Source organism: Mercurialis annua, linkage group LG1-X, assembly GCF_937616625.2.
Source record: "Mercurialis annua linkage group LG1-X, ddMerAnnu1.2, whole genome shotgun sequence".
NCBI lineage: Eukaryota > Viridiplantae > Streptophyta > Magnoliopsida > Malpighiales > Euphorbiaceae > Mercurialis > Mercurialis annua.
In genome coordinates, this window is record NC_065570.1 from 4822006 (window position 1) to 4835672 (window position 13667).

General features: G+C 31.7%; 4 protein-coding genes across 4 annotated transcripts; all 4 read left to right on the top strand.

Annotated features, from left to right (window-relative positions):
* The first annotated feature begins 1074 nt into the window (after positions 1–1074).
* Positions 1075–2861, top strand: LOC126665059 (blue copper protein 1b-like). Its single transcript, XM_050357742.2, has 3 exons — positions 1075–1275; positions 1562–1918; positions 2532–2861. The coding sequence occupies exons 1-3, from the start codon at positions 1104–1106 to the stop codon at positions 2732–2734; spliced, it is 732 nt and encodes a 243-aa protein (XP_050213699.2). The 5' UTR covers positions 1075–1103; the 3' UTR covers positions 2735–2861.
* An 815-nt stretch (positions 2862–3676) lies between these two features.
* On the top strand, positions 3677–5270 carry LOC126669795 (molybdopterin synthase sulfur carrier subunit). Its single transcript, XM_050363358.2, has 2 exons — positions 3677–3784; positions 4663–5270. Exon 2 carries the CDS (start codon positions 4698–4700, stop codon positions 5007–5009), a length of 312 nt encoding a protein of 103 aa, XP_050219315.1. The 5' UTR covers positions 3677–3784; positions 4663–4697; the 3' UTR covers positions 5010–5270.
* On the top strand, positions 5062–7649 carry LOC126681393 (uncharacterized). Its single transcript, XM_056104460.1, has 8 exons — positions 5062–5092; positions 5209–5306; positions 5849–5886; positions 6018–6138; positions 6289–6360; positions 6452–6477; positions 6658–7431; positions 7524–7649. Exons 1-7 carry the CDS (start codon positions 5062–5064, stop codon positions 7397–7399), a joined length of 1128 nt encoding a protein of 375 aa, XP_055960435.1. The 3' UTR covers positions 7400–7431; positions 7524–7649.
* A 1508-nt stretch (positions 7650–9157) lies between these two features.
* On the top strand, positions 9158–12822 carry LOC126681379 (putative F-box protein At1g49610). Its single transcript, XM_050376921.2, has 4 exons — positions 9158–9735; positions 11077–12021; positions 12110–12259; positions 12455–12822. Exons 1-4 carry the CDS (start codon positions 9688–9690, stop codon positions 12737–12739), a joined length of 1428 nt encoding a protein of 475 aa, XP_050232878.1. The 5' UTR covers positions 9158–9687; the 3' UTR covers positions 12740–12822.
* The last annotated feature ends 845 nt before the right edge of the window (positions 12823–13667 follow it).

The following is a 13667-nucleotide window of genomic DNA, read 5'->3' on the forward strand; positions in this document are numbered from 1 at the left end:
GTAATTAGATACTTCTCTAATTGTTGCGATATAATTATCCTAAATTTATTGTTTTGAATAAAAATATAAATTATGGGTTATTTGACCTAAAAATGAAGAGTTTTGGGGTTAGTTGCTCAAAAAAGTATAAATTGGGCTAGATGAACCCATGTCACAAGTTTAGGGGGCGCGTTGACCCTTTGTTTGTATATATTTTACCAAAAGGATACCTAAAACAACAGTAGGTCTATTTTTATAAATATCGAACGGATTCATTTGATATTTATCGAGCGTGTTTGTGAGCTTGTTCACAAGTTTATTCATTTAGCAATTAAACGAACGAACACAAACTGAACACGAGTCAAGCATGAACACTATAAAATCTAAACAACCGAATATGAACATCTCCGTTCAAAGCTCGGATGAACATGAACCGAACATGAACACCTTATTGCTAAATGAGCTGAACATGAACCGATCTTGGTTCGACTCGGTTCATTTACACCCTCTCCTATAAGAATCGGAGAGCTTGCTGTGCCGGTTCAGACAGATATTCGTCTTTTACTTTTACAAAATAATCAACTACAAAAAACAAAACAAAATTAAAATTAACTATGCTATTTACTTATCCATAAATTATATATGTTGACACATTCTTCATGAACATCTGTACGAACGCCCACATCATAGCTCAACATATGGACATATATCTGACCAGAAGAATCAATTTTTTTTTTTAAAAAAAATTATCCATTTCATATGTAATTACTACTAATAATTTTAAATTGAATTAAAATACTTTCTTATTAATTGATTATATATTTAATGGTAGCAGAATCTAACATTTTGTGACCCATTTATTAAATTTCAAGATTAAGCTTATGAAAAGACTAAAAATCTTTTGAAATGGTCAAGAAATTATGTTAATTTTATAGCAAATATGACTCAGTATTGGATTCTCTATTCGGCTATGTATGCCGCTCGGCTAACCACTCTTATGTTATACTATTACTTGCACTTAAAGAATCCTAATAAAAACCCTATAAATATCCATACAATTTCCTCAAGTCATCACATCTACTCAATTAAATTTCTTTAATTTCTTGAGCTATCTAATTAATTCGATGGCTTCACATCTTTTTTTATTTGTTTTCGCCCTTTCGATGGCCGCCATTGTTCCATCGATCACGGCTTGGGGTAAAGAACACATCGTTGGTGATGAAGCGGGATGGAGACTCCAATTCGACTACCAGGCTTGGGCTTACGGAAAGAAATTTCACGTTGGAGACAAGCTTGGTACGTAGATAATTATTTCTTAATTAGATATATCAAATGCTAAATTAAAAATGTTTATTTTTCTAGTATACAAAATATTCATTGCAAATTTATGACAGAATTGTAATTAAATTTATGACAGTCTTTTGAGACTTTGTGACAGAAAATGTCTGATACGATATTTCTATTAGAAATCATCACAAAATTTTATGTTGATAATTTCGTCATAGATTTGATAGTTACAAATTAATAGATTTTTTTTAATAATTCTGATTATTATATTTTAAAATGATATTGTCACGTATAGTTTTCAAGTATCCAACCGGAGCTCACAACGTGTTTCGAGTGAACGGAACTGGCTTCCAGAGCTGCATTAGGCCAGCGATTACCGAGGCATTGGCCACCGGAAACGATACGATTCTGTTGGCAACTCCAGGGAGAAAATGGTACATGTGTGGTGTAGGGAAGCATTGTGAGTATGGGATGAAATTGTTTATCAATGTGCTACCTCTTTACAATGCACCAACTCCAGCTCCTAGTCCTGCACCTGCTCCTCTCACTTATGGCAAAGAATTTATAGTTGGAGATGAAGCTCGATGGACACTTGGATTTGATTATCAAGCTTGGGCTAAGGACAAGCACTTTCGAGTTGGCGACAAGCTTGGTATAAATTTTTAACAGTTTTTTCTCATCTCTTGCATTTTCATTAATTGGTTACATTTAATTTTTAGTGCCATTTGCTTTTTATTTTAGTTTGTTAATTTTCTCAAAAATCCGTGTGTAATCGAGTCGAAATACACTTGAATTTGATCTCAATTCGACTTCTCAAATCTTGAAAAGTCGAAACTTATTTCAATTAATAGTGAAGTCCTCTCTAGAGGGTATAATCGAACCGAGTCAAGTTGAGTATTGAAAATATTAAAATTAACTAACTTCGTTTCGAGTCGAAATTCAAGTTTATATCATGTCGAGTATTTTTTGAGCTCACCAAAAACTTACTATGTAGTACTCCACAAGTCCAATTTTAAAAGTTTTATTTTTCATTTGTAGACGTCCCATTTTAAATGTTCAATTTTTATTTTTAAAGTAATTTTTCATTAAATTTCCTTTTTATCCTTCTTCTTTAGTCATTTTAAAATAATTGTTATGTATGACTCAAATTGAATTTCAGATCTTTCACCACAAAATATATATTCAATTATGAAATTGTTAGTATGATATAAATAAGCGACTAGCTAGTTATATAATATATTTACTAAAGTTTAATCATTATGTAGTGTTCAAGTATACCCCTGGAGCTCACAATGTATACCGGGTGAATGGAACTGGCTTCGAAAGCTGCATTAGGCCGCCGGCAACTGAAGCATTGACCACCGGAAATGATATTATAGTTCTTGCAACTCCGGGAAGAAAATGGTACATATGTGGTGTAGGAAAACACTGCGAGTATGGCATGAAGCTTTTCTTGACTGTTTATTGAATCACCCAGACCATCGATATCTCAACTATAAAAAATGCTTATATAACTTAAATTCATCGCATAGAGGTAACCGTCTATTTATAGTGTGAAGAATAGTGTGATTAAATTAAAATTATGAAACAATAAAAGCCACATTAATTTTAAACAAAATGATTATTAATTAATGTGGTTTTCCATTAATAGGTAAGTTTAATCACACTATAGTGTTATACTATAAAAAGATTTGGTTTATAATTTTATATGATACGTAAGTATTTTTCTCATGTAGTGCTGCTTCATTTATTGTGTGATCATGTATTTTTTAATTTAATTGAAAAATGTATTATTATTATTATTCCTTTGAAAGGATGCATTTGCATAAGAATTTTTTCTCATGTATTGCTATTTTATTTGCCGTGTGATCATTGTATTTTCCAATTTAATTGCGAGATTTATTATTGTCTTCTGTTTTATAAGTACCTTTGTCCCTTTGATGATTATTATATCAATACTGTTTTCTTGTTTCAATACTATATGCCTAGTTAAAATGTAAAACACTAAATCAAATTGGTCTCTAGGATTTTGTACTATAAAACATTTTAACTTTCAATAGTTGTTTTTTACTTTCGACCAACATTGATTAAGACACGAAAAACAATTTTTTCTTTTTAATATTAGCTCGTAATTATTATTGGAGGCTGCCGTGAAATCCAAAATCAAAACCTCAAAAATGCATTTGTACAAAAAGCAATACGGTGAGAATAATTTCTTTAGAAATACCCCTAAAATAATATTTTTTTCAGCTTTGAAGGGATAATTATTAGAGAAAATTCAACTCATCTTTATTTTAGAATTAAATGGTGGAAGAATTATTTAAATAAAAATATTTTTTATTTTCAAAAAGAAAAAAGACATATTGGACTTGACAATTGTTCTGAGTAATTGGGCCCAGTTGGACCATGATCCGCCAACTCAACAAACATATGAAGCTTGATATTCAATTTCATAGCTACTTTTTGGTGTTGAAAAAAGAAGCTTCACAATCTCCTTTCTCTCAGTTATTAATTTTTGGTATTTCTCTCCTCTCCTTTTCTCTCTAATTTACTTTACTTGATTGAATTAGAGAATGGGTAATTTTATAATGGAATACTTACTTACATTTTAACTGATTACTGCTCATGAATTTATTATTCTCTCTTAATTTAGGTCTCCCTAGTCATTAGAAGATTTAATATAGTATATAGTTTTGAACTTTGGTCCTGTGAATTTTGGTAGCTAATAGGAATTTTCATTATCTGAGGTTGATGCTAAAATAATTGTGTGATGGTTTGATGATGTAATGCAGCTTATTTTATAAATTAATAGGAATTTGCTGGAATTGATTTGCTTCTTGTGGCGGTTTGATGATGTAATTTGAGCTTTCTTGTTTTAGTTCCTTGGGAGTGTTGTAGCTAGATTTTCCTATTTTGATCTGCAGTGGAAATGCAAGGTGTATGAGCAAATATACTTTAGAATCTCGACGGAATGGAATATCTTGTAATGGTGACTAGTTTCTCCTGGTATGAGCATAACAAAAAACAACTTGATAAGTCCGTATTTAACCGTAACAGTAAACAGAAACTGGCGCATCATGGAATCATTGGAACCGGAGGATTTTGTAGTGTGCAGGGAGATCATCAGTGACGTAGATGAAGTGGTTATAGGAGAAGATTAGAGAAGTAACAATTTTGGATTATGACAATTTTGTGCACTTTGGTTATTACAATCATTTGATATCATTGTGTCCTTATTATGCTATAAATATGTGTTAGAAAATGTCACTACCAATTTTTGTTTCAGTTTTTATGCACTTAAGTTTTGGCATAAGTTTCTCCACTCTCCCTTTTCTGCTGTTCTGTTTCGCTCCAAATTAAATTCCTGTAACTCTATCAAGACTGTTATTGATGCAGATACGTGTTCCATTCTCCTCACTCCTTGATAAATTATGGATGCAATTGATAAGAAGACTGAAAATGTCGACACTATGCCTGCGGAAAGCAAGGATTCTTCTATTAAGGTAAAAGTCTTGTTCTTTGCTAGAGCACGGGATCTAACCGGCTTAGCAGAGATGCCACTGGAGGTGGCATCTGGTAGTACTGCTGGTGATTGTTTGAATAAGCTAGTTGCAAGGTTCCCCGGTTTGAAAGAGATCCGTAACTGCATAGTTCTAGCTCTAAATGAAGAGTACACGACAGAGTCGGCAATTGTTAGAGAAAGAGACGAGTTGGCGATCATACCTCCCATTAGTGGCGGCTAATGTTGGCTGCAAGTTTCTAGAACTTTCTGAGAAGCAATTTACTCGGCAATGGATGGACAATAAGCTGATTTCAAGCAAAGGGTGTAAGTGTCGCGCCTATTATTTTGTTGTCGTTGTTATGAGAGGGATTTGTTCATACTCCATTTTGGAGATGTTGTATTTCTGTTAATATATAAAATCTGTTTTACTTTCAATAAAGGTGGAACATCATATAACTGCCTTACATGTCATTTGCTTTGCATAGTGCAGCTTATTTTTTCAGATTCATGTTTGCAATATTGGTTCATAATCATCGCAGTAAGATTCCATTTGTCTAAGATGAATTATATTCGATTAATATTCTTCTAGTTACAAACAATTCAAGGTAGCTGTTTTTACGCGATTATAGTCAAAATAGTATTAAACCTTTATACATCATTTTAAATCGGTTCGTACTTTTAATTTGTATGTTTACGAGACCTTTAATTTTATAGTTGTTTAGATCAGTGTATGACTTGAGTTGACATGATACAACTTATAGTGGTGTTGTAGAAATTAGTGTAAAAACCAACTGTAAGCAAGGAATCCTAATTTTATTTTTTGTACCAACTAGAGCATAGCTAAGAATCAATTTTTTTATATAAAAAATACATCTTCGATCAATTCCGACCAGTGCAGATGCATAGACCCATTAGTGAGTGCCCAATTTTGATCTGAAATGGTGGGAAATCATAAATTGAAGCAAAAATAAAAGTAATGGTCTTAAAAGACATAAATTAAAATTAAGATACCGATTTGAATTAAGATGTAACGATTTGTACCATTTTGATTAACAACCTGTTTTGACACCTTAATGGAAGGATGAAATTAGCAACTCGAGTGAGCAATTCATCTTGCTGTGATCTGAGGAATGCAACTCATATCAAACATGCAATTTTCAATGGTTGTCGGCCTTCTGACTGCGAAAACACTTAACTACTCATTGAAACTCATGGATGCTATTACTTGATGCTTCAAATGGCGCAACAGAAACACTGTTTTCAACATTGCTAAAGCTGTTGATTTCTGGAGAAACCCTGCCAATCATAGTTTTACTGTTTACGTCAGGATTATCCGAAATAACTACCTCTTAACACATCTCCAATGGAAGGCATTCCACCACTAAATCAGCCAAGTACTTTTCAGCTTATGAATTTAGTTTTATTTCTTTTTCCCTATTGTTTGAGGTTTCCTGTTTTGATCAGGATTACTTCCGAACATATAAATAAGTGTTCTATTTGAGTTATTTTCGCCTCAAAAGCTATCTAATCTGTGTATTGTCATAATGCCTCGATGCAAATCATCAAATCCTTGTTCAACTTCATCAAACAAGGTACGTACGCAAAATCCATCTATTATTAACAAGTGTTATGAGTCTGAGAGATCTTTATTTTCGCTGACGTCTTTCCGTAGCTCTCTTGTAGGAGAACTCCTTTCATATGGGATACACGTAAGCGTAGCACAACAAGCGATCTTATGAGTGACTTACCCGACGAAATTCTTGGTCTCATTCTCTGAAAGTTGACAATGAGAGAAGCTGTAAGAATGAATGTTCTATTACATATATGGAAGCATGTTTCAGCATTCCCACCTGATCTTACGTTTGATCAGTTTAACATGTTCCACAAAGGCGACGAGAATCAAGCCTGGAAACTGATCATGAACAACACTTTTGTACTGATAATGTATACATATTTGTTCGAGGAATTAATCAGTTTCTTGAATTCTTCAAGGGAAAAAAGATAAGCTCTTTTAAGCTATGCTATTGTCTTGTTCATAGTGTGACCGATGATATGAATCGATGGGTTAGGTTTGCAGTACAAATGGGTGCTGAAACTCTGTATCTTGGATTACAATGTAAGAAACATCGGCGCCTACATGTTTCTAAGACCGCGCAAGTAAAGTATGTCTTAGAGAAAGACATATTCGGGGGCGGTAGACAGAATAATGTAAAGCATTTGCACTTAGTTGATTGCTGCATAGGAAAAAGCATAAGCCAGCAATTCAGTTACTTGGAAACTCTTGTCATGGATCGTTCGCCTCTAGCCCTATATGATCTGCAAAGCGTGTTTTCTTGTTTGCTGAACCTTAGAACTCTAATGTTCGTAAAATGTGATCTTCCTGTCATGTTATGCTTTGCTTCTTTACTTGATCTGAGGGACCTCCGATTCATGGGATGCTCTGGAATCAAAGGTATCAAATTGTCTAATGCCAGGCTTGATGGTCTTGTATGTATCGATTGTAAAAGCCTTATATTGGATTTCAGTGGGGCTCCAGTGTTGAGTAACTTGGTCTATTTTAGTAACAACCATGTACAAATTCTCCAAATTGCTTCTCAAATTTGTGAATTATCCAACATGACACCAAGTTGACGCGTATCTATGTTCGATCTAGAATTAACTGGGTATGCGTATACATAACATATACTATATATTTATATTTGTCATATAGAAAATTAATTTTGCTTGTAAGTGAGTCTTTTGGTTCTTCGTGTAGGGTTATTTATTTCTAGTGCCAGAGAGGATGCTTATCTTCAGCAATGTGTTACAACTAAAGCTTGAGCTAACGTGCGAAACAGAGTTTGATATATGGAAAATGATTTCCATTCTTAGAGCCTGTCCTCGTTTGAGAGTATTGATTAGCAGTAAGTCTATTCTGAATTATTATGTAACTAGGTCGATGCCCGCGCGTTGCGCGGAGAATCAATAGTTTGAATTTTTTTTTAATAATTAATTTTTTAAAATTTTAAAATTTATATCATGAAAAATATTTTTTTTGAGTCTTATTTAGTTTAGTAGTTGAATGAGTTAACATAAAATATACTTTAAAGCTAAATTTATTAATTATATATATTTATAATAAAATATCTTGATTGGTTTTAACAAATTCTTTATGTTATTCAACTTATTAATATAATAAAATTTTATAATTTATTAAAATAATACAATTAAATTTATTGATTGGATTTAATATAACTCTTCATATTCAATAACTATAAGTATTATTATTATTATATTAAAGCTCTTTAAATTTCATAATTTAATTTAATTTAAAATAAATTATATTTTATGATTAATGAATTTGAAGAGGTTTTTTAAAAATATGGAAAGTTTATAGATTTTTAAAAAATCTTCAAAAATTATATAATTTAAAATAAAATTTATAGATTAATTTGTTAGTTTTTATGATTAATGAATTTGAAGAGGGTTTTTCATATCAATGCTTATAACTTATGTTAGTTTAAACTTTATTTAATTTGATTTTTTTAATACATTTATTTCACTATTAATAAAATGAATAATATCTCTTTAAAACTATTGATAATGAAACAAATTAACTATTGTAAGTTTTAACTTATCATATTTTTATAACTTAAAAATATTAATAGTAACTATTAATTAAATGTTTATAATGTTAAATGAATAATTGCCACTTGTTAAAATTCTAATGTGCCGCTTGGCATGTTTTTGTTCATTCTCTCTAAATGGCTCAAAATTATAATATAGTATAAATAAATTTAAAGAGGATATTTTTTAATTAATGTTTATCAGTTATACAATGTGAAAAGTATTATCATATATTTTTTTTATGATAAATGACTTAAAGTTTTTTTTATTAATGTTTATAAGTTACGGAATGTGATAATTATTATCATTTATTTTCATGATAAATGAATTTAAAGATATTTTTATTAATGTTTATAGGTTATAGAATTCGAAAAGTTCTATTATATTATTAATATTTATAAATTATAAAATGCTTTAAGAAATAAGAACATAATTAAAGAGAAAACCACATGTTAAAATTTTAATGTTCCACTTGGCAAGTTTTTGTTAATTCTCTCTAAATGGCTCAAGCTAGATTATAATATAGTATGATGATATGATTTAAGCATGACATTGGCATATGACATATGACGATTTTGTGAAATATAATTTTTTAGTGGTTTGTGATAATTAATTATCAATTATTATGTACTTTAAGCATGACATTGGCATATAAAATTATGATTTTATGAAATATAATTAATTCATTTAATCTATTGATGTTATTGCAGTTTGTTTGCATAGAAGATGTAAATGAAGAAGATTTTCCACTTGGAGATTATTTTCCAGAGCATTTGGAGTATGTTAAAATTAGTGGATTCATGGATACATTTCAACTGTTCAGATTTGCCGTGTATTTGTTGAACCATGCTTCCAAGCTTAAGCAATTAGTCATCCAGCGATCGCCTTTCCGATTCGATACCAAAAAACAGCATTCTCGACATAAAGCACAGTGTCGATCTATCTATAAATGCCTTTCCGCCTTTTTCTAGAGATGTAAAGTTGATTGTCCGATGAAACATTCATCAATTTGTTTGTTCATTTTAGCATCTATTCGGAGTTTAATAATCTAAAAGCTGCTGAATATTAGATTAATTTTGGAATCAAATCATTAGAGTTTGATCTCGGATGGAACACTGTGTAATTATGTATAAGTATAAGTTAAAATTAAATGTTTTTTCTATTTTGAGGTTTCCTATTGTCTACAAGTGTTAGTATTTGAATTGGTATCAAATATTATTACACAGTGAGAGTTCTATTCTCTCAAGGTTTCTTATATATTTAGCTATTTGCTGTCTCAAAAGCAATCTAATCTGTCCATTATTGGCATAATAATGCGTCGCCGCAAATCATCGAAAACTTGTTCAACTTCATCGAACAAGGTACGTACGCAAAGTCAATTTTTGTCTCCAATGCTTGTATATTGTTCCTATAAGGATGCACTGCTGTGGAATGTTAGAATGGATATGCGGATTAGGTTTTAATTTTATAATCCAGTTGCGATTTGAATGAACGGGTGAGTCGGAGTATAAATAAATCAAATTTATGAATACATGTCAATCCAATTACTTGGGGTGACCATATCGGTCGGTTTGATTCGGTTGGAAATCAAGCAAAACCGACCAACCAAAGTTTGGAAAATATCAGTTCGGTTGGTTAAAACCAATTATTTTTATTTTTATATTAAAATTAATACAAGCATTAAATAATAATAGTGTCTAATAACTTTTCATATGTTTATTAATATATTTATATATTGTATAAAATTAATTAACTTATATATAAACAAAAATTAAGGAACAAAGATAATAGGCCAAATGTTGTAAAAAGGCCAAACATTTCACAAAAGTTTCACAAAAGTCCTGACCTTTCAATTTTATCGATTTTGGCCAAAAATTGATTATTTGGTTTCACGAAAGTCCTGACATTTCAATTTTGTCGATTTTGACCAAAAATGGATTATTTGGTTTCACAAAAGTCCTAAACTTTTAATATTTGGCATGCCACATAGGCGTCACATAGGCTCCACATAGGCAAATTGAAATCAAATTGAGAGTTGGCCACAATTGAAACCAAATAATTTGTTTTTGGCCAAAATCGACAAAATTGAAAGGTCAGGACTTTTGTGAAAATTTTATGAAAGGTTTGGCCTTTTTAAGACATTTGGCCAAGATAATATATATTTTAGAAAAATATATTTTTTTATGTTTTAGTTAGGTTTTTTCAGTTTTTTCGGTTTTAAAGTGTCCAAACCAGACCAAAAACCGAACACCAAATTTATCTAAATAGAAACTGGACCAGACCATTTTTACCGAATATCCGAACCAAATTATGAACTTCGATTTGGCTCCGGCTCACCCCTGCCTGTTCATTGATAGTTTATGCAAAAAGTGCCATTGCTGGACTGATTTTTATCCAATCTGAATTGCTACCACTCTAATAATTTGCAAAATAAGAGAGTTAAGCATCCCAGTATTTGGCAAAGATCAATTTGTTTGTTCATGGTATGCGAGTTTTGATTTACTCAGAGTAGAGTATGGTAGTAGTGTATGGAGAGGAGAGGATTTTCAATAAGTTGTACGAACTTATGAATTTAAAAGATCTTTAGTTTGGTCGATGTCTTTCCGTAATCCTTTTCTAGGAGAAATCCGTTTAGGCGAGTTAGTATTACTCATTATTGTCCTCCATTATTTTCTATATTCTGAATCGTGTTGCAAATACAGGATGCAAGTGACTGTAACACAGCAAGAGATCTTATCAGTAACTTACCCGATGAAATTCTTAGTGACATTCTCTCAAAATTGCCACTGAGAGAAGCTGTAAGAACGAATGTTCTATCACATAGATGGAGGCATGTTTCAGCATTCCCAACTGATCTAACGTTTGACCAGTTTAACATGTTGGATGACGATGATCAAGACCATGAAAAACACTTTCATACCTTCTATGAAAACAGATTTATAAGAAGAGTTGATAAGTTTCTAGAATTCTTCAAGGGAACAAAGATAAGCAATATTAAGCTATGCTATTGTCTTGGTTATAATCGCACAAATGATATAAATCGATGGGTCAGGTTTGCAGTGCAAAGAGGTGCTGAAAATCTGTATCTTGGATTACAATGTAAGAAACACCGTCCCCTACCTTTTCCTAACACCGCAAAACAGAAGTATGTGTTAGAGGAAGACATATTTGAGGGTAGTAGACAGATTAATGTAAAGCATTTGCACTTGCTTGGTTGCTGCATAGGAAAAAGCATAAGCCGGCAATTTAGTTGCTTGGAGACTCTCGTCATGGAATATTCACCTCTAGCCCGATATGATCTGCACAGCATGTTTTCTTGTTTGCCGAATCTCAGAAATCTGGCGTTCAAACAGTGTGACCTTCCTGCCATGTTGTGCTTTGCTTCTTTACTTGCTCTGAGGGAACTTCAATTCATACAATGTTTCGGAATCAAAAGTATCAAACTGTCTAATGACAAGCTTAAGAGTCTTGCATGTATGAGTTGTGATGGCCTAAAATTGAATTTCCTTAGGGCTCCTGTGTTGAATACCTTGATCTATTTTGGTAACAACACTGTACAAATGCTCCAAATTGCTTCTCGACTTCAACAATTATCCGAACATGTCATCAAGGTGACGAATATCCACATTCGATCTGAAATTTACTGGGTATGTACATACATATAGATATATATATTTACTAGTCATAAAGAAAATTAGTTTCACTTGATTGTATTGCTTTTGGTTCTCCCCGTAGGGTAATTTCTTGCCGTTGCCAGAAAGGATGCTTATCTTCAGTAGTGTGTTACATTTAAAGCTCGAGCTAATGCGTAAAATGAAATTCGACATACAGAAGATGATTTCCGTTCTTAGAGCCTGTCCTCATTTGAGAGGATTGAATTTAGCGGTAAGTGATGATGTATTCTTAAGTATAATGTAATTTAAGCATGATATCGGCATTATGATATGATGATTTTATGAAATATCACGGCCCTTAATTAAGCATGACATTGGCATATATATGATTTTTTTTGTCGAAGCATATATGTGATGATTTTATGAAATATCATTAATTCATTTAATCTATTGGTGGTTATTGCAGTTTCATTGCATAAAAGATGTAAACCACAAAACTCTCCCACTTGGAGATTATTTTCCTGAGCATTTGGAGGATGTTGGAATTGGTGGATTTGCGGATACATTTCAACAGTTCAGATTTGCTGTGTACTTGTTGAAAAATGCTTCCAAGCTTAAGCGATTAGTCATCCAGCGACCGCCTTTGCACATTGCTACCGAAAGACAGCAATCTCGGCATAATGAACGACGTCAATCTATCTATAAACGCCTTTCCGCCTTTTCTAGAGATGTAGAGTTGATTGTCCGATGAAACATTCATCAATTCTTTTGTTCATTTTAATTAGTATCTATTCGGTGTTTATATATCTAAAAGTTGATGAATATTAAATTAGTTTTTGGAATCAAATGATTCATGTTTGATTTAGGAATAGCGTAATGAAACACTATATAATTATCTAAATAACTTCAGTGATATCACACTCTTTGTTTAATATCATTGAGCAACTCTCTGTTTCTTTCAAACTATTGCTCAAGAATTCTCTGTTTCTTTCTTTTAAATGGCCGTGTTAAAATTTTTTGTTTTAAAAATAAGGAAGACCTTTGCTATTTATAGAGAATAGAAATGAAATAAAACATCAATATGAATTAACGTAGTAAATTCATCTTTAAAAAACGCTTCCATTAATACATAATTAAGGGATTTAATTACGAAAAATAATAATAGCGCTTGAATCAAGCCAGCCGACCGACCGACCGACCGGACAGCACCAGTAGTACTCTTTAGGGCCAAACCCAAATGAGAAAGTCCTCCCTAATAAACCTAATGGTCGGTTACTTCCTAATCATTACGGGACAATAAATACACATCAAGTGTTTTCTAATTTTCATATTTCAACAGACTGTATTAACTTGTCAATTACAAGCCTTGGTACAGGTCTTTATATATAAAGAAAATAAAGAGTTAGAAATAGAAACAAATAATCATTAAATCAATCACCTAAAATCAGCCTCTCTTATTGTGAGTCAAAAATATAAACAAATCAAAACAATTTTGGAGAAGATTGTTGACTAATATAATCTAACAATTACCATAAGAAGTTTTTAATTTTATATGGTGGAGACTTTATATAATGAAAAGATAGATTTGAATAAAAAAATTGATATTAAGATACTCGTATACTCCCTCCGTCCCGTAAAATTAGTGTTAGTTAAATATAAAATTATTAAAATATCCTTAT